The sequence below is a fragment of the Myotis myotis genome, unplaced genomic scaffold, assembly GCF_014108235.1.
Source record: "Myotis myotis isolate mMyoMyo1 unplaced genomic scaffold, mMyoMyo1.p scaffold_m19_p_5, whole genome shotgun sequence".
Taxonomy (NCBI): domain Eukaryota; kingdom Metazoa; phylum Chordata; class Mammalia; order Chiroptera; family Vespertilionidae; genus Myotis; species Myotis myotis.
This window is the reverse complement of record NW_023416357.1, coordinates 34,411,959-34,433,454: the sequence shown is the minus strand read 5'-3', so window position 1 is coordinate 34,433,454 and position 21,496 is coordinate 34,411,959. Positions and strand designations below refer to the sequence as shown.

At 36.6% G+C, this 21,496-nt stretch overlaps 1 protein-coding gene across 3 annotated transcripts; it reads left to right on the top strand.

Annotated features, from left to right (window-relative positions):
- Positions 1 to 37: 37 nt before the first annotated feature.
- CENPK (centromere protein K) lies at positions 38 to 21,355 on the top strand. 3 transcript variants are annotated; one of them, XM_036310477.1, is made up of 11 exons: positions 40 to 80; positions 2,054 to 2,200; positions 4,297 to 4,353; positions 7,733 to 7,805; positions 8,708 to 8,754; positions 13,290 to 13,372; positions 13,475 to 13,567; positions 13,902 to 14,028; positions 16,197 to 16,250; positions 18,575 to 18,739; positions 21,256 to 21,355. In XM_036310477.1, exons 2-10 carry the CDS (start codon positions 2,087 to 2,089, stop codon positions 18,731 to 18,733), a joined length of 807 nt encoding a protein of 268 aa, XP_036166370.1. In that variant the 5' UTR covers positions 40 to 80; positions 2,054 to 2,086; the 3' UTR covers positions 18,734 to 18,739; positions 21,256 to 21,355. The 3 variants fall into 3 exon arrangements, with proteins under 3 accessions (XP_036166371.1, XP_036166370.1, XP_036166369.1); XM_036310476.1 differs by lacking the exon at positions 21,256 to 21,355 and having other exon boundaries at positions 18,575 to 19,419; XM_036310478.1 differs by lacking the exons at positions 16,197 to 16,250; positions 21,256 to 21,355 and having other exon boundaries at positions 38 to 80; positions 18,575 to 19,419.
- Positions 21,356 to 21,496: the final 141 nt, after the last annotated feature.

Here is a 21,496-nt window from a genome sequence, read left to right as displayed (position 1 = left end):
TCAGCAAGCAGCGCGCGCGGATCCCGGGCGCAGGCTTGTTGACAGCTGGAGGCGGCGGCTGCAGGTCTGGGACGTCAGTGGTAAGAAACGGGCCGGGGCGACCGCGCCACCGGGACCCTGACCTCCTGGGAACCGGGGCCTGGAGCCCGGCTCTTCGGCTTTAGAACCCCGCGGGTTAGGGGAGAAGGACGGCGCGGTGGGGATTGGAAGGAACGAGCTCCCTGGGCTCCCGCCAGTGCTCCCAACAGGTCTTCTCCCCAGAGCTGCTCGCTCCTCCCACACACGCTCCGAAGAAGGTGGCGAGCGCTGGCTAGTGTTCTCTGGGGAGAGACCCAGCCCTGCCCGAGTGGCCCACGGCGGGACCGCTCACCCTTCCGCCGGCACCCTGGCCTAGGCTTCCAGCCCTTAGTGGCCTTCTGGACTTGGCTCTCTTCTTTAAAAAAAGAAAGGAAATATACTGCGGTTAAAGACAAACACCCAACATGACATTTACCATCTTAATCCTTTGTTTTTTAATCCGTTAAGTACAACTTGTCAAAATGACCTCCATAAATCACTGCTTTAAAAAAAAACCTACTTAGCAGTCTCCTGGTTACCTACAGTATTTCAAACTAGATGAATCTCTCCTTTACTTTTGCTTTGATGTGGACCCCAGGTACAGGAAAGGAACTGCCGGTAGTAAGTACTTTCTAAGGGTTTTTGTTTGTTTTGCTTTTAGTTTTAAAGACTCCCTTTATCTGGCCTATTCTACCTAGCTGGTCTCATTTCTTCTCTGCCTTCTGCTCTAATCAGATCACTTTTTTGTGTGTCTGATTATCTTCATTTTAAAGATTAGGAAACATGGACAGCCAGTTTAAGTGTCTTGCCCAAGGTCACACAGCTTGTAAGTATTGAAGCCAGGTTTTAAACCTAGACAATCTGTTGAGTTACACTTACTAGTATAATTTTTTTTAATAAATAATGCTGCAGTAAGCATACCCATGCAGACTTGTGCAAATATAGGGTATCCCAAAAAATGTATACACATTTTTTAAAAATATACATACTTTTATTGATTTCAGGCTGGGAGAGAGAGATAGGAAGATCAGTGATGAGAGGGGATCATTGATCGGCTGTCTCCTGCACACCCCTCACTGGGGATAGAGCCGAAATCTGGGCATATGCCCTGACCGCGAATTGAGCAGTGACCTGGTTCATAGGTCGATGCTCAACCACTGAGCCATGCTGGCCAGGCCAAAACTGAATTCTTAATCTTGCTGAATTTGTTTCTTCCACCATCTTCCCCATCTCAGTAATTGGCAACTCCATCTTTCCAATTGCACAGGTCCAAACCTTTTCAGTAATAATTGACTCCTCTCTTCATTTTACACTATATGTAAGCTGTTAGGAAATCCTACTGGCTCTATCTTAAAAATATATTCAGAATTAGACATTTGGTACAGCCTCAATATTAATCCTTGGATTATTGCAATAGCTTTCTAACAGGCTTTCCTGCTTCTGTTCTTACTTGGCTGTAATTAACCAGAGTTATACTGTTAAAACGTGATTTAAATCATGTCATTCCTCTTTAATCACTTACGATCTCAGCCTAAGTCCTTAAAATGGCCTAGAGCCCGCATGATCTGTTATCATCTCTCTGACCTCATCTGGTGTTCTCTATCTTACATCTTCTGCCCAAGGCCTTTGCACTTCCAGATACCTCACCTGGATCGTCATCCCCTAAATATCACCAGATCGCAATTATTTCCTTTCTGTTTTTGCTCAGTTCTCAACTTCTCAGTGACTTCATATGGCCTCCTTATGTAAAATACATTGCCCCTTCCTGAGCACTGGCTATATTCTCTGCTTTTCTTTTCTTCATAGCACTTATAAATCATTTGATGTACTATAGTATGATTTTTTAACATTTTTAGGCTTATTTTTGTTTTTCTTAGCTAGAATGTAGGCACCATCATAGAGGGGATTTTAATCTATTTTGTTCACTGTTACACCTTTAGCTCCTAGGTGAGTATCTGGCAAGTAATAGGTGTTCAACAAATATTTTTTACTTTAGGTTTTCTTATAAGGCTAAGGAAATCACAAGGCAATGTCAATGAGTAACCAAGATCTAGATCCAGATAGTACTACAGATGAAGATATTACAACTGCTAAGGAAGAACTTATTAAAAAATGTGAAGAAATGTGGAAAGATCTGGAAGAAGTAAGTATCAAGAGATTAAAGTGATATATCAATTAATTACTATAAGATTTCTATTTCAATAATGGACTTGAGAAATAATTCTGCTGATTCCTGAACGTCATTATATTGTACGATAAATATTTATATAAGTTTTAGACCTATAACATTCAATGAAGTTTATACTAGATGAACTGTAGGAAGAGAAAAAAATTATAGCAATCCCTACCCTCAAGGAGATTATCATCTAATGAAGGCAGTAACCATTATATTAGAAATACAAAGACTGTACTTAGGAGGACTCCTAAACCTAGACTGAAGGGGTCAAGGATAGTGTCCTAAAAGAGGTAATGACTGAATTCATTTCTAAAGGATTTATAGGAGTTAGCCTGTGAAATTGGGAGAGGTATACAAAGTAGAAGGAACAAAATATATAAAGGTTGAAAGAGTTTACTGGTAGAGAACTCCATGTAGACTATTATGACTTATGTAAATTAGGAAGAGAGGACTTGTGAAGTGAGACTGGAGAGATAGTTAGGGGCAAGAACATGACCAGATTTGTTGAGTGTATACTGTGGGGAGCCATTAAAGGATTATAAATATGAAGTGATATGATGAGATATATAGTTTGAGAAAATTACTCTGGTGGTTTTGAAGAAAGGTGAGACTACAGATAGAAAGAGCATTTAGGAGGCTGTAGTAGTCCTGCCTGGTAAGAAGTACTGAAGGGCTAACTCCTGTCATTGCAAACAGAAGAATGGATTTAAGGGATATTAAGAGGGTAGAACCAAAAGGACTTGGAGATTAATTGTTGTGAAATGGGGGAGTTATGGATAGTTTCAGGTTCCTGGCTTGGGCCAATGGATGATTAGTGGAGTTACTTCCTGAGATAGAGAACATAGAAGTTAGAGGACACCCAATTCTGGAGTTTGAGTAAAAGTACGAGTTACTTTAGAAAATATTATTTTTGAAATGTATATATATATATATTTTTTTAGTTCATGAGATAGAGTCACTTCTGGTACACTACAGTATTTTGGTAAAAATTTGTTCTACTTGAAATAGCATATGATAGTGTATCATAGTATATGATGCAGGCTACAGCCATTTTTCACATTCGATTCTTCCCAGTAAATTTTCAGTTGGAAATTTAAAAAAGAGAGCACATATTTTGTTAACTATCCTGTAATCCAATACCCACCTTACTTTCTCCCACCTCCATATACTTTCCATCCTTAATTTCAAATGCATAAAAGAAGCTACAAAATTGTTATTTTCTAGAACATTTGAGATTTTGCTCCACGGCCTATGTCATTATTTGGCTCAACTAAACTCTTATTTAAAAAAAGATATTGTTGCCCTAGCTGGTTTTGCTCAGGGGATAGAGTGTTGGCCTGCAGACTGAAGGGTCCCGGGTTTGATTCTGGTCAAGGGCACATGCCTGGGTTGCAGGCTTGATGGGTTGCAGTCTCGATCCCTAGTAGGGGGTGGGCAGCAGGCAGCCAATCAATGATTCTCTCTCATCGTTGATGTTTCTATCTCTCCCTCTTTCTTCCTCTCTGAAATCAATAAAAATATATATTTGTAGAAGATATTGTAAATAGAAATAATCACAAATAAAATTTAAATTAATCATAATTTTGTTCAGATATACCAGTAATTGCTATTAACAGTTGTGGATTTTTTTAATGGCACAGAAAAAACTGTCTCTAAAAGGCTTTATTTTCTTATAATCATAACTGTCTTCTTACCTCTTTTGTTATTTTCCTATAGTTATTTCCCTCTTGTTCCCCATTTTCCCGTTATCCAGCTTCTAACTCACCCTAGTTTTCATTTTTGCTCTTTGTTCCTTTTTCCCATACTAATTTTTTAAATTCTGTATAGAGTCTATATACCCTTTTACTTTTAATGTCTTCATCTTGGGACCAATTTGGCTGCCTTCCTTACCCTCCTGCTTAGAAAGTGAGGAATTAAAAACAATTTGTTGTCTTACATCAGGTAATTGTGTATTGTTTTAAAAGAATATGATATTGACTGGTATAAAAGGGGAGGGAGAGGAAATCTTGGGTTATAGTGTGACTTGTTTTTCTGTGTTTTTGTTTTTTACTTTTTAAATCAAGTATCAGAATAAATTATCACTTATTGGAACCGAGACACTCACTGATTCAAATGCTCAGGTATGAAACCTTCCTTTCTTTGAAATTCATTGTTTTGGATAAGAAGTTTATCTGTCAAGTATAATAGTTTTGTTAATACCTGTATGCTTAATCATTCGGATAATTCTCTACTCTTTCTGATTTAAGAGAAGTATTTTAAAAACTATCTTGAATAAGCTATTATAAATAAATAAGAATATTTTCTTTTTTATCTTTCCACAGCTATACATACATTTAACTGTTGAGTCAATTGCCCCTTGGCTGCTATTATGGTACTTTGTTAAAAATTAGAACAAAGACTTTTCTACTTTGTGTTAGGTACAGTAGCCACAGGTATTTTACTATCTGTGTGGAATCGTAGCTGATTTTACCGAGGCTTAAAAAAGGATTAAGATATCCATTTTAATAATCAGAGACCTATGGAATTGGTTTAGGAGTACACCAAAGGGTCTTTGCAACAGATTAAGAATTTAAAATAACAAAGATGATAGTTCCAATGTATGGGAAAGGGATGAATTAGTTAAGGAATGATAGTGGTACAATCATATTTCATTACAAGAAAAGCAAGGAGACTGTGCAACCTAGTGACATGGGAGAACTTGGCTATTAATAAAAATCTAGACATTATAAAAGAACACTTAGCCCTAGCCGGTTTGGCTCAGTGGATAGAGTGTAGGCCTGCGGACTGAAGGGTCCCGGTTTGATTCCTGTCAAGGGCATATGCCTGGGTTATGGGCTTAATCCCCAGTAGGGGGCGTGCAGGAGGCAGCCAATCAATGATTCTCATCATTGATGTTTCTGTCTCTCTTCCCTCTCCCTCTCTGAAATCAATAATATATATATGTGTGTGTGTGTGTGTGTATCTGGTTCACGAAATTCGTGCAGGGGAGGGGAGTGTCCCTCAGCCTGGCCTGCACCCTCTCACAATCCGGGATCACTGGCTCCTCACCGCTCGCCTGCCTGCCTGCCTTATAACCCCTAACCCCTCTGCCTGCCTGCCTGATCGCCCCTAACCACTCTGCCTGCCTGCCTGATCGCCCCTAACCACTTCTGCCTGCCTGCCTGATTGCCCCTAACTTCCTGATCACCCCTAACCACTCTGCTTTCCTGCCTGATCGCCCCTAATCACTTGTCTGCTTGCCTGATCTCCCCTAACTGCCTGATCGTCCCTAATCACTCTGCCTGCCTGCCTGATCGCCCCTAACTGCTCACCTGCCTACCTGATTACTCCTAACCGCCTCTGCCTCGGCCCCCACTGCCCCAGTTCATCCGGAAGGACGTCCAGAATGACGTCTGGAAGGTTGTTCGGCTGTCTGGTCTAATTAGCATATTATGCTTTTATTATATATATATATGTATATATGTATATCTATATTATGAGCACATTATATATATGAACACTTAGATGTATTTGATCATACAAGAGTTAAAAATGTGCCCTGGCTGCTGTGGCTCCGTTGGTTGAGCATCGTCCCATACACCAAAAGGTCACTGGTTTGATTCCCAGTCAGGACGCATGCTCAGTTTGTAGGTTTAATCCATAGTAGGGGGCGTGCTGATCAATGTTTCTCTCTCTCTCTCCCTCTCCCTTTCTCTCTCTAAAATTAATAAAAACATATTTTTTTAAAAAAGAGTTAAAAATGTTTTAGTAGTAAAAATTCTAAGAACAAAGACAAAAATATACAAATGAGTCCAACGAAAGTTCTCCCATACTGGTGGGAGCATGCCACCTTTGTAAGCAGACCTTTACGGATAATCTTAGGGCTTGCTTTGTTAACTCTTTTCTGTATACCTATTAGACTTAAAATCTTCAATTAAAACAATTCATTTTCTCAAGCAAAATGTTATTTTAAATGAGAGAATGACAAGATTCTCAAATTTTTATGTTTATGTACCTTTAGAAGTACTACCCTTATACATAATATTTTTTAAGAAAAGGTTGTTTAATTTTATAAAAGGACTAGAGGTCCGATGCACAAAATCCGTGCAAGGGGCTTGGCCCCTGCTGTCACAGTGGCTGCCTCTGCCTTGGCTCCCACTACTGTGGCTTCGTTCAGAAGGTCGTCTAGAAGGACATCGGTCTAATTAGCATATTATGCTTTTGTTATAGATTAGAAATAATTTGAGTGTTTGCCTTAGCTGGGCTTTGGCAAGGTAAGAGCTGTGTTTCATCAATATAGTACAAGGTTGAACTGTATGAAGTTACTGTTTTTTAATAGGTTAAAAATGAATATTAGTAATTTTATATATTTCAACCTAATATGTGCTGGAAAATACATGAATTCTTTATCATTAGGATAGTTTTGCCTAGTTTAGATACTGCTTTTTAAGAATTTGTTACCACTTCCTAGTAATAATAATAATTAACATTTATACATCACTTTATAGTTAATAAAAAACTTTCCCAGATTCTTATTTAGTTATCTATAAGAAAATAATGTTAAACTCTCCTTTGGCAAATAATTTAAATACCTGCAAATGCATTTTTATATAATAATATGAATTTTTTAAAGAGGCTAGGTTTTGTGTGTTTTTTTAACCTATGACTATTCAACAGGCAGTGTTATAATACAAAGCAGGAACTACCTGCTCTGTATAATAAAAATTGGTTTAAAAAGACAGTACTTTTAGTGTAAATATTGAAGTAATACCTACTGCATTTTTGAAATATGAATTTTTTTTATGTTTGGCTACTAATAAGAATTATATAGATGAGATGAAACGTGCTGAAATTTAGCTTTAACCACACATGACTTTAATTTTGTGGTCTCATCAGGCAAAATATTTATCACATAAATTTGTAATTATCAACATTACAATGATTGGAGCCTCCTAGTAATGGAAACATACCCGTCCTAAATTTATCTTTGGCTAATTTACAAGCTGTTGTGTAGTAAAACTTTTTTATATGTGACTTGTGGAACCAGTCTCATTTTATAATTATCTCTATGTATGCATTTGAAGTTATTTTTCATTACTCGGCTAAAAACAGTTGCAATTTTCCTAAAAACGCATAGAGAGGAAAAAGAGCATTTTAGTGCAAATTTGTCTTAAAAATGTTGGCAAGAAATAGCATCCTTTTAAAAATATATATATTAATTTAGGGAATAAACTTAATGTAGTTAGGTTCTTTTGTTTTAGATTGAGTGGTGAAGTAGAATTGATCATTTTTTAATACCATATCACTAATGTAACTGGCAATTTGTGAGCTATAAATGTGGTTTAAAGCAGAATTCTGTTTGGAGTGATAATTTTTTTATAGTTTAGGTAGCTATTATCTTAGCCATTTATGTTAAGACCTTGTATTAATGTATAAAAAATCTCTACACATTCATCATGAATAGCTATGAATATTCTACAAGAAATGATTTTGTTTTATTCTCTTGTTGTTTTTTTATAGCTGTCATTATTAATTATGCAAGTGAAATGTTTAACTGCTGAACTCAGTCAATGGCAGAAAGAAACTCCTGAAAGTAAGATTCTTATTTTTAGGTTTATATTTTTGTAAACAAAGTAATGGCAAATTAATGATCACTAGCCTGGCCGGTGTTGCTCAGTGGTTGAGTGTAGACTTATGAACCAGAAGGTCACGGTTCAATTCCCAGTCAGGACACATGCCTGGGTTGTGGGCTCGGTCCCTGGTGGGAGGCATGCAGGAGGCAGCCCATCAATGATTCTCTCTCATCATTGATGTTTCTATCCCTCTCGCTCACCCTTCCTCTCTGAAATCAATAAATACATATTTTTTAAAAAGATAAGAATAATGTGTATGGTATGATCCCATTCTTGTAAAACCAGCACTGACAAAATTAATAACTCTTGCATGTATATGAACAGATAAATGTGTATATGTATACATGAATAGGATCCTATGCACAGAAGGAATGCACTAGAGGTTATTAATTTTGAATTTTAATGGTTGGGAAAACAAAGCAAGAAAAGAAAAAGCCACTAAAAACAAAATGCATGATAGCACATTTGTCTAAATCAGTGGTCGGCAAACTGCGGCTCACGAGCCACATGCGGCTCTTTGGCCCCTTGAGTGTGGCTCTTCCACAAAATACCGACTTCTGCGCATGGGCCACGAAGTTTCAATCGCACTGTACATGCTTGCCTGCACGTGGTATTTTGTGGAAGAGTCATACTCAAGGGACCACAGAGCCGCATGTGGCTCGCCAGCTGCAGTTTGCCAACCATTGGTCTAAATTAATATATATGTAGAGCTTCTAAATAAGAATAATTTCATAAACTGTACATATTTCATAAAAAGTTCTGTAACATTAAATGGAAAGGAAAAGTGGTATCTGAGAAACCACAAAGTCAAATTCTTGATTTTTCAAAGTTAACTAAGCATATGTTAATTTTGTTTCTATAGTACTTCCACTGAGTGAAGAGGTCCTGGTAACATTAGGAAAAGAAGAGGTAAGTCACTTAATGAATTTTTAGTCACCCTACTATAAATGTTTTAGGTAAGTTCATGCCATAAGGAATAGGATAAAGATTCTTTAAAACCATCTTTTCTATTTTGATATTAATTATGCTTTCTTGAAGAAAATATTTTATAATTTTTGGACCTTTGATATTTATTACTGTTATTTTTTAATTTTTTTAAAATTACAGTTCACTTACAATGTTATATTACTTTCGGGTATACTACCTGGTGATTAGACCTTTATATAACTTGTGAAGTGATCATATTCCATTGTATATGTACCAGTTCTTTTTTATTCATTTGTCTATTGATGGGCATTTAGGTTGCTTCCATATCTTGGTTATTTTAAATAATGCTGCAGTGAACATACAGATACATATGTCTTTTCCATAGTGTTTTGGGTTTCTTTGGATAAATAACCCTGAAGTGGAATTACTGGGTACTTCTTTGTCTCTTGTTATACCTTTGTTTTAAAGTCTGGTATAAGTATTGCTACCCAAGCTTTTTTTTTTTTTTTTTTTTTTTCATGAAATATCTGTTTTATCCTTTTGTGTATCTTTCAGTCTAAAGTGAGTCTTAGCTGCATCCTTAGCGCAGTAGGCAGCGCGCCAGTCTCATAAAGTGAGTCTTGTAGACAGCATATGTATGGGTCTTTTTTCTTATCCATTCAGCCATCCTGTGTCTTTTGATTGGAGCATTTTATCCATTTATATTTAAAAGTAATTTAAAGATATATGTTTATTGACATTTTATTATTAATATTTTTTATCTTCTTCTTCTAAAAGAAGACCCTTTAACATTTTTTATAAACTGGCTTGGTGGTGATGAACTCCTTTAGCTTTTTCTTGTCAGGGGAGCTCTTTATCTCTTCTTCCATTCTAAATGATAGCCTTGCTGGGTAGAGTAATCTTGGTTGTAGGTCCTTGCTTTTCATCACTTTAAATATTTCATGCCACTCCCTTCTGGCCTGCATAGTTTCTGTTGAAAAATCAGTTTTATGGTAGTTCCCTTTTAGGTAAGTAACAGCTTTACTCTTGCTGCTTTTAAGGTTCTCTTTGTTTTGAACCTGTTGCATTTTAATTATAATGTGTCTTGGTGTGGGCCCCTTTGGTTTCATCTTGTTTGGGACTCTCTGCAATTCCTGGACTTAACCTATTTCCTTTGTCAAGTTAGGGAATTTTTTAAAGTTCTTTTTTAAAGTTTCAATCTTTTTGGTAAAGTACTCATTTTGTTCATGGATTTTATTTTTGAGTTTATTAAACTTCATATCTGTATTTTCTTATAACTCGTTGAGGTTTTTTTCAGAACTGCAATCTTGAATTCTCTGTTATTTAAATTACGTATTTCTATGTCTTCATGTTTATTTTCTGGAGATTTTTAATTTTATTTTTGAGCTGCTCTGTTATCTTGGTTATTCATGGTGGATTCCTTCTCTACTGAGGTATCTATATGTGAGTGGCATTAAATTGATAAGAAGTCTTTCTACTGTTTTCTAGTAGGTGGCATTGATGCACAAGTTGTTTCGTCTTTTGCACAGCTCTGACTTTCAGGTCTCGGCAGGATGATGGAAATGTCCTGTGTTCCCTGGGAAGGTGGGCATTTCCTCTGTGTTCAGGTTGCCTCAGTGTCACAGGCCAGACCCAATGGGGGAATGTGGTGGACAATTTGTTCTAAATCTGTGAAATCCCAGTGCTGTCCACTGCAGCCAGATACAGCTGTGATGGATGGGGGCGGCTGTCTTTGTTGCTTTGTTCTCCCAGTAATGGTGACTGGCAAACCTCAGCGGCCTCCCCTCTGTGTCTTCACCCAACCCTGGATTAGTCACAGAGTGTGCCTGTCATCCCTGCCCAGGTCACTGGGTTCAGCCACAGTTCATAATAACCGTTCCTTCAGGAATACTCACTGTATCTCTCTGCTCCTCCCTGCTGAAGGGAGTACCAGTGCTAACCTGATTCTGCCCCTCTTTAGGCTGAACCTCACAGTGAATTCTGGGCCACGAGATCCAGGCTGCATCCTTGGCACCAACTCAGCTCTTCTCCCTTTCCACCTCCCCCGTTTTCTTCTTCTTGCCCACCTTCAGTTGTTTCAATACTCGGATCTCTCAGATGTGTTTGTTGAGCAGGAAATCCTTTGTTGAATTATAGCTGTTCAAACTGTTGAAACGTCAAGGAGACCTCTGATGCCACCATTCCTTTGGCCAAAAAGTCCACTTCTGATGCCAACTGTCAGGGTTTTCCCCAAGACCACTCTTAGGTTCTGTGATTAGCTAGATAGGCTCACAGCATTCAGAAGAGCTATTATAGTCATGGTTGTGTTTATTATAGTGAGAGGATACAGGCTAAAAGGAGCAAAGGGAAAAGGCACGTGGGCCAAGCGTATAGCTGTCCTTTCCCAGTGGATGTGTTTACTTCTCCCTGCAACTATGTGTGACAACTTGGTCAAAGTGTGGTCCAACAGGGAAGTGAGCCTGGCCAGTGCAGCTCAGTGGTTGAACATCAGCTCATGAACCAAGAGGTTGTGGCACATGCCAGGTTGCCGGCTGGATCCCCAGTAGGGGGTGTGCAGGAGGCAGCCAATCGAAATTTCTCTCTCATTGATGTTTCTCTCTTTCTATCCCTCTCCGTTCCTCTCTCTCTAAAGTCAATAAAAACATATTTTTTTTAAAAAAAGCCAGGGAAATGCATTTTAGCCTATTGTCCATGGTTTTTATCAGGAGTCCCATCACTATGCATGCAGGGCCTCCTTGACCGACTTCAGCTATGCAGACTCCAGGTCCCAGAACAAAAATGCATTTACCAAGAATGACATAGTTAGAATAAACTGTGTAATCAGACTGGTACCAACTGGCCCAAGGCTCCGGGCATACGCAAAACACTCGCAATAGGCAGAATATTCCAGTGTCTCATAGCTTCTCTTCCAGGAATCCACCAGGAGCCAGTCCTAAAGAAAAATCTTTCTTGGTAATGTGCAGAGTTTGTGCAACCTTGGCCTGCTGAGTTAACCCTTTCACTGAAACTTGTCTTTTTATTCTCTTAAGTGTCTTTTGAAGAACATAAGCTCATAATTGGATTAAGTCTATTTTATCAACTCTTAAAGTTTATGCTCAAATATAGGAAATATTTGTCCAACTTAAGGTCACAAAGATGTTCATGTATGTTTTCTTTTAGAAATCTTAAGTTGTAGGTTTCACATTTAGGTCTATGATCCATTTTGAAATAATGTTTATACATGAAATAAGTTGTTAAAGGTTGATTTTTTGCATATAGATACAAATTGTTCCAAAGAACTATCTGTTTTGACTTTTCTTTTACTGAAATTTAATTACCATGTATGGGTGAATCAGTTTCTAGACTCTTTATTTGTTCTCCTTTCTGTGCTTTGGATGTGTCTCTTCCTTGGTTCTGTGTTTCTGTCTTAATCCAATACCACATTATTTTACTTACTGAAGCTTTGTAATAAGTCTTGAAAATAAATAGTATGAGTTACCTAACTTTGTTGTTTTTTACCAAAATTGTTTTATTTTTCATATAGAGTTGGCTTGTCTTTCTATCCCATAAAAAAGCTTACTGGAATTTTGATTGAGGTTGCCCTAAATCTGTTTATTTATTTACTTTTAAAAATATGTTTTCTTGATTTTATTTATTTATTTTTTTAAATATATTTTATTGATTTTTTACAGAGAGGAAGGGAGAGAGAGAGAGAGTCAGAAACATCGATGAGAGAGAAACATCGATTAGCTGCCTCCTGCACATCTCCTACTGGGGATGTGCCCGCAACCCAGGTACATGCCCTTGACCGGAATCGAACCTGGGACCTTTCAGTCCGCAGGCCGACGCTCCATTTACTGAGCCAAACCGGTTTTGGCGGTTTTCTTGATTTTAGAAAGAGAGATGGGGAGAAAGAGAGACATCGCTGTGAGAGAGAAACATCTATCGGTTGCCTCCTGTATGCACCCCGACTGGAACTTAACCTGAAACCTGGGCATGTGCCCTGAATGGGAATTGAACAGGAGACCTTTTGGTGCATGAAACAATGCCCAGCCAACCAGGGCTAGACTTATTTTGTTGTTCATAGACTTTATCACTCGCTGGAATTATATATTTGTTTGTGTGGATTCCACTCTTTGTTCTGTTCACCTTTGCATCCCTGACTCCCTTCAACAATGCCTGACAGTCAATAAATATTTGTTGAATGAATAATATTGATTTGTGTTTGTTTTTGTATAGTCTCCTTAGAAAGGAGACCTAATTTACCTGATTACTGAAAACTCACCATTAAATTGCCTTTCAGTATGTAATGTATTGCTCAAAAACCCCGTCTTATATTTTTGAATTTGACAATGGAATATTACAGAGAACTTAGCACCTGCTCTCTATGTCCATTTTAAAGACTTTCTGCTCAGATTTTTTGCTGTTAATTTCTGAATATAAATTTTAGAATTAAACATAAATTTTACTATCATTCAGAAATATAACTAGTTATATGATTAAAGAATAAGCAATTAATATGAATTATTTTGTTCTAGTTCCAAAAATTGAGACATGATCTTGAATTGGTACTATCTACTATTCAGTCAAAGAATGAAAAGTTAAAGGAAGACTTGGAAAGGTATATTTATAATTACTATTAGTCATTGATTTGTTGAATTGGCATTGATGTTTTATTTGGCTGCTTTATTGGCATTGATGTTTTATTTTTCTGTGTTGAAAGGGAGCAACAATGGTTGGATGAACAGCAACAGATATTTGAATCTCTTATTGCACTACACAATGAATTGAAACATCAGATTGTGACAGAATCAAGGTATTATTTTTGTGTCCTGTTTTTAAACTAGGAGAAAGTATTTTCTTCCTTTCTTTCTTTTTTTTTTAACATGAAAAGGGGTAAATTTTACCAGAAACAATGAGTCTTATACCAGCTTTTGATTTCTATTATTACATGATCTTCTATGAATGACTTGACTTTTAGTTTCCCTGTATATTAAATAGAGAATATTACTTTCATAAAACTAGTTAAATTTGGTTTGAGCAAATGAAATTTGAACTGAGTTCTTGATCAACCTTATGAATAACCAGTTTTATATACTTAGGTATTTTGTCAGTGAACTATTTCTCTTCATTATTTTGAAATCTCTTAGAACCTTTAAAGAGCTGAAAACTAAACTACATGATGTAAAAGAATATAAGGAGAAACTATTGGTTACCTTGAGTGAGTTTCTAGAAGACCACTTTCCTCTGCCTGATAGAAATGTTAAAAAGAAAAGGGTAAGTTTTAAAGAAAACATTCATGTGTATATGCATGTATGAAATTGTTTCAGATAGGATCAAGTGTAAATTTCTGATAAATATTTCTATGTTTATTATACATTTCAAAGACACACACATAGATAGATGTAGAGAAATAATTCCTCATTGCATTAAAATATTTATTGAAAAATTAGAAGCAACCTTGTTGTTCAACAATACAAGAGGAGTTAAATACATTTTTTTATATTTATCCATATGATGGGGAAAATGCAGCTTTAAAAAACCTATTGAACCCTGGTCCAGTGGCTCAGTTGGTTGGAGAGTTGTCCCATACACCAAAAGGTGGTGGGTTCGATTCCCAGTCAGGGCACATATCTAAGTTGCAGGTTTGATCTCTGGTGGGGCAGGAGCAGGGAGCAACTGATCAGTGTTTCTCTCTCACATCAATGTTTCTTTTCTCTCTCTTTCTCTCTCTCTCTCTCTCTCTCTCTCTCTCTCTCTCTCTCTCTCTCTCTCTCTCCCCTCTCCCTCTCCCCACGCTCTCCCTATCCCTCTTCCTCTCCCTCTCCCTTCCTCTCTCTTAAAAAACAAATCAATAAAAGATATTTTTTAAAAAATGTATTGAACACTCACTATCAAAGGAATTAATGAAATGCTCACAATTTGTTGTTGAATGGGTAAAACATAGATGATTAAAATATATGTCTAATTTATACCAAAAGATGTAATAGTGCTTATGTCTAGGGGCTAGGATCATAGGAGAGATTTTTCATTTTTGCTATTTTGAATATTTTCCATGAGCACGTGTAACTTTTAAAATCAGAAGAATTGTTTAAAATCTGTTCATGTGCCCTGGCCAGTGTTGCTCTGTGGTTAAAGTGTCATCATTCCCCTCCACACTGGGGGTGGCAGGCTTGATTCTTGGTGAAGGGCCTGTACCTGAGTTGAAGGTTTGATTCCGGTCCCCTGTCAGGGTGCGTGTGGGAGGCAACCAATAGATGTGTCTCTCTCTCACATCAATATTTCTCTCTCTTTCCCCCTCTCACTTCCCTTCCAATGTCTCTAAAAATCAAAGGAAAAAATATCCTTGCTCCTTGAGTGAGGATTAAAAAAATAAATATGACACTATGTTCAAGTAGAGGTTAATAGGGTGAAATAGATGTCCAAAAGCTAATGTAATCTTAAACTTAATGAATAGAATTCCAGCATCTACAAGTATGGAAATAAGTCTTCTTTTTGATCTTTGGTGTTCAAATCACACCAATATCATTGTGGAGACTGGGTTTTAAAAAAAAGCAGAAAAGACAAATTAGGCCACATTTAAAGAACAACCATAATATGAAAGGGCTACAAGTCTATGGCTTATAAAAAATAATTGGAGGAACTAATAATGGTTAATATGGAAAAGACTTGAGATTCATAATAGCTGCCTTCAAATATTTAAGGAACTCTTTCATGGAATTGGAAGAAATTCTGTCATTTCAAGAATAAAGAACCAGTTAACATTACGAACTGTCAAGAACTATAGAAAGATGAACGAATAAGGCTCCCTGGGAAGCAAGTTTCCTGTACTGAAGCTATATAAATACATTCTGGAATGTCATTTGTTTGGGTTATTTTGATTGGGAGATTCAAACACTAGACATTTAAAAAAAATTTTTTTCTTTGTTGATTAAGGTATTACATATGTGTCCTTATCCCCCCATTGCCCCCCCACCCGCCACTCATGCCCTCACTCCCCTGGTGTCTTTGTCCATTGGTTAGGCTTGTATGCATGCATAGAAAGTCCTTTGGTTGATCTCTCCCCCTTACCCCCACCCTCCCCTACCTTCCCTCTGAGGTCAAACACTAGACTTTTACATATGCCAGTGTACAATATATATAATATAGCATCCATTTTATATTTACAGATAGTCTGAGATATATCTTCTAGTAATTGCAAAAGATTTCACTGTCTTAGAGGTTGTTTCAACTGTTTATTTTTTTTTTATGAAAATGACTTAGTACAAGCAGGTCGTTTATATTCAGAATTCTTTTTAAATCACCTAATTATAGGTGTTTGGTTTTAGTATACCTTGTACCATTGCAATTAAGAAATATTAATTTTTTGTAATAAGTATAGTTTAATATTCTGCCATTGGCAGAATCATAATGTTAATTCTTTGTTATTCACATTTCTCTCAAAGAAAAATACTCAAGAATCAAATATACAGCTGATAACATTGCATGAAATGTTAGAGGTAAGTGTTTTGTGTAGTTGTTTTGTCTTGAAGATGTCTCTTAATTAGTGATTTGTGAATAATTTTACATAGGCTTGAAAAAGAAAAAGTACTGCTTTAGTTCTTAAGGTAAACACCAATCTTTATTAGATATACTTATGTTAATTTATCTTTGGTATAAAATTAGTTTGTGTTTTCTATATAGCATTAGTAAGAATAGTGTCATTTTTTAAAGAACATGAAATTAGAGCCTACTCTTTTTTTTTTTTTTTTTAATATATTTTATTGATTTTTTACAGAAAGGAAGGGAGAGAGATAGAGAGCCAGAAACATCGATGCAAGAGAAACATCAATCAGCTGCCTCCTGCACATCTCCCACCGGGGATGTGCCCGCAACCCAGGCACACGCCCCTGACCGGAACCTAACCCGGGACCCTCCAGTCCGCAGGCTGACGCTCTAGCCACTGAGCCAAACCGGTTTCGGCTAGAGCCTACTCTTAATAATATTCCAAGATTATTACTTCAAGAAAATTTTATATTATTTAATATTTACACAATGAAATCTTACGCTGTTACATTAAATGTATCTTTAGTTAGCAACTCTACATTCTATTGAAAACACAGTACATAGTTTAAGGATTCTTTTAACAAAATTGTAGAAATCCATACATAATATTTCCTTAAGTAACATCAGCCTCTTTTTTTTCATAATGTGAGTACTAAGTAATTCCAAATAATTATAGAATTGGTAAAGAAATACCTTTTTCTGCTTAACATTTGCCTTTTCTTTTATAAATATCTTTGACCTTTTTATTTTATTTTATTTTAAACATATTTTAATTTATTTCAGAGAGAAAGGGAGAGGGAAAGAGAGATAGAAACATCAGTGATGAGAGAGAATCATTGATCAGCTGCCTCCTGCACGCCCCACACTGGGGATTGAGCCAACAGCTTGGGCATATGCTCTGACCGGTAATTGAACCATGACCTCCTGCTTCGTAGGTCGACACTCAACCACTGAGCCATGCCAGCCGGGCTCTTTGACATTTTAAAAAAATGCTTTTGAACGTCATCCAGTTATCAAGTATGTTAAATATTTGAGAAATCTTGGTCTGACAATCCATTGCGAATTGGGCAGAGAGGAAGGTAAAATAGTCTATGAAGAGGGAGATATTTAACAATTAGTGTGTCTTTTTATCTATTTTATTTTATTATATATATATATATATATTTTTTTATTGATTTCAGAGAGGAAGGGAGAGATAGAAACATCAGTGATGAGAGGGAATCATTGATTGGCTGCCTCCTGCACGTTGGACTGAGCCCACAACCCAGGCATGTGCCCTTGACTGGAATCGAACCTGGGACCCTTCGGTCCACAGGCTGACACTTTATCCACTGAGCCGAGTCAAACTGGCTAGGGTTAGTGTGTCTTTTTAAATTAATTGTCAAGTTAAGGAGAAAGAGTGATATCATTAAATTTGTTTCATTGTAATTTTATGAATTGGATGCTCAAGTCTCCATTTTTACCCAGTTAAATAGTTTTGGTGCCTCAAGATATCTTAATAAAGAATATTATTGCTCTGAAAGCAAAATGCAAAAAAGAAAAGAAAAGAAAAGAAAAGGCAAAATACAAATATTTATTAGATTCATATGATACCCATTTTTGTGTATCATATATCAAGTTATATTAGAACATTTTAATATATTTCTAATTATTCCAGTTTATACTGAAACTAAGAAACTACTGTTTCTTATGGATGACTTAACTTTTTTTTTTTTTAAACAAAAGTTGTCATATATGTGGCTGATATTAGCAGTGATTAACTGGGTAATACGTGTGTAATTTTCCAATAGTATACCCTGAGATCTCATCTAAAATTTAGAATTAGAAACCATTTTTTGTCTCCAACTTACATTTTCAATGATAAAAGTAAACAATATATAAACTGAAATTTAGCAAAAAATAAAACAGTCTACATGTTCATTTTAAAGTTGAATTTTTATCATTTAATTATTTCTAGCATCTACTAGAATTAGCAATGAAAAGTAAGAAGGATTTTAAGTATATTAAAATAAGTAATTGCTTTAAAATAGGAATAATATTTAATTCTATTATCATCATACCTAAGTGAGATCAAAAGATTTATGCCCCTCAGATATGTACTTGAAATAGCTAAAGTTAATGATAGATGAAAATTTTATTTCAATAATTGAGATATTGATATTATGAAGTGTGATTGAGATGAGAATTGTATAGTTTTACTTTATTGCTACGGCACTTAGTATTTGTATAAATGATGCATTTTCTTTTCCACATTCCTTAAAATAATATCTTTTCCTAGATTCTTTTAAATAGATTGTTTGATGTTCCACATGATCCATATGTCAAAATTAGTGATTCTTTTTGGCCACCTTATATTGAGCTGCTCCTTCGTAATGGAATTGCTTTGAGACACCCAGAAGATCCAAGCCGAATAAGACTAGAAGCTTTCCATCAGTAAAGAATGGTCTGTTTTCCACAAGTACTTAAAGAATCTTGTCACTCACAGATAAATGGAAACACTGAGTGTTACTTGGATAAAGAAAATAATATGCATATGAAAGCACGTAGTTCATATTCCTTCTATCCTTAAAATGACAGGTGCTGCCATGTACTATTTGTTTACAAATGGTGTGTTCAAGTTGGTGGACAAGGATACAAGTAAAAATATTCTAGACTTAATTATAAAACATTTAATGTACCTCTTACAGCGATATTTGGAAAATTCTTAGTTAATTTGTGATATTGCTTGAGCCATAATTTTTGAAAAATTTATGACAGTTTCTTTTATGCATTTTGAGTTCTGTTTGTTGCTTAACTCTGTTAAATTTAGGGATTATAATAAAAAGGCCATTTAATATGCAGATGGTTTTAAAATTCACTTGGTATATGTAGAAGGAAGCATAATTTAAAAGTATTTAGTAAATATGCCTCATGTATACTGTCTTATTTCTAGATTTGTTAAAAATTGAAATATAAAAAAACACACAAATGGATAAAAGTAGAAAACTCTTTTAATGTATATCACATATCAAGTGATATATATTAAACCATTCGTCTGTTCATTATTACTAACAAAATTGTGTTAATAAAATTTTGTTTATCTTTGTGACATTTCTGTAAATAAAATTCTCTTACCTAAAAATATTTAGCTTTTGGTGATGTGGTATGATATTTTTATAAAATAAATGCACTTTTTGATAGGAAGATAATATAGGGCTCATGCAAGCTAAATTATAGAATTCAAAACTCACTCGGTATTGTTACTGGACTAAATGGGTTCACTTGCCAGGACACATCACAGCCCAGTAAGACATGCACAGGAGCTTGCAGCAAAAAAAGTAAGGGTTAATTAGTTCAGGAAGTGTCCCGGAGTCACAGGTGAGCTAGTGCTCAGAGATCCGACTAATCAGTGGCTTTCAGGTTTTTAATCGTTGTGACTAAGGGATTTAGGGTCATGATCTCTACTGATTGGTACTAGGGTAGGGAGTAGTTGACCAGTGCATCTGGTCTTGACGTCAAAAACGGCATCGCTTCATCTGATTTCGCAACTTCTCTGGGTCTGGAGCTGAAACAGCTGAGACCTAGACGTTATCTCTAGTTTGACAAAACTGTCTCTGTGGCCTACAGACTAGAGGTTTTGTTCCTAAGATTATTTGATACTGACTAGAACCTCTTCTCCTGAGGACTTAATGATTTAGGGAGTGGACATGGTAGGGAGAAGGAAACAGGGTGCTGGGTGAGGCCAGTTTAAGTAAAAAAAGTAGAAAGAATGTGTCCAGTTTCAATCAAGAGGGAGGATTAGCTCATTTTCCCTGTGTCTTAGAGGGGGCATTCTAGAAGTTCATTTACGAGCAGGAACCACAGCAATGGTAGATGAAGCAGTAGGCCAGGATATGTGTACTCAGTATTAGAGCACATCACAGTTAGGCTCTGAGTCTTTAAGGCTGCCAGTCAGGAAGACACCTATATGAAAGTTTCAGAGCTTCATTTTTGTTGGAATGAAGGGAAGCCATGACAATCTGACAGATTCCTACAGCCTGAACATCCATAATGAAAGTCCTGACACCAGTTCAAGGAAGCTCTCTGAGTGGCTTATACAATATCAGTCCCCGAAACCATATAGGCTCTTTTTTTGTTGTTGTTTTATTTCAGAAAAAGAGAACTAGAAACATCAATGATGAGAGGGAATCATTGATTGGCTGCCTCCTGCTCGCCGCCCTCCCCCCCCCCCCCCCCCCGGGACCGAACCCGCAACCCAGGCACGTGTAATAACTCTCAATAATAAAGATAAATTTTAAAAAAAGAAAGACATGCACAGGAGCTTGCAGCAAAGAAAGAAAGGGTTTTACTTGTGGAAGTGGCCCATGCCCACAGTGAGCTAATGCTCGAGGACCTGGCTCCCCAATGGCTTCCAGGGGATGGGTTATAAGGGGGGGGGGGATCATTAATCAGGTGATTTAAGGGAGTTAGGGTTGTGGTCTCTACTGATTGGTTGGTGCTAGGGTACAGGGTAGTTGATCATGGCATTTGGTCCTAATGTCAGCCATGGCATCGCTTTATCTGCTTTTGTCACTTTTTTGGCCCCGGAGCTGAAACATAACTGAGGCCTAGATGTTATGGCTAGTTTGATGGAAACTATCTCTGGCCAACAGTTCCGAGGCTTTGTTTCTAAGATTATTTGATGCTGATCAGAACCTCATTGCCCTGAGGGCTTAATGATTAAGGGAGTGACATGCAAGGGAGGAGGCAGGTGAGTCAGGGTCCTAGTGAGGCCAGTTTAAATTAAAAAAGGGAAGAAAGGTCATATTAAAGAAAGGAAGTTTCTACATGGTTACAGTACCCTTCATGTCTCTTCTATAGAAAATACAAATACTACTATATTTTAATGAATTGAAGTTCTTTTATAGGAAGATGACATTGACCTTCCTAGAATACTCCAGTTGGGAGTCAAAGAAATAAGCAACTTTTTATTCATTTCAGTTACTGCAGAAAGAAGAAATGGTTCTGGCAGAATAAGCCTGACAATGATTCTCCAGAGCAGGTGGTGTGATTGTCCATGTACCTCTGTGTTACAAATTACAGAAAGAACGAGATAAAGGCAATAAACAACTTGATTTATTTGGCAAGTCTTCATTTCACATTTTACTGATAAATCTCCAGATTAGGAGCATTTTACTACAGTGTCTTGTATAAGGCTCTAAAGAAGACTATTATTTCATCT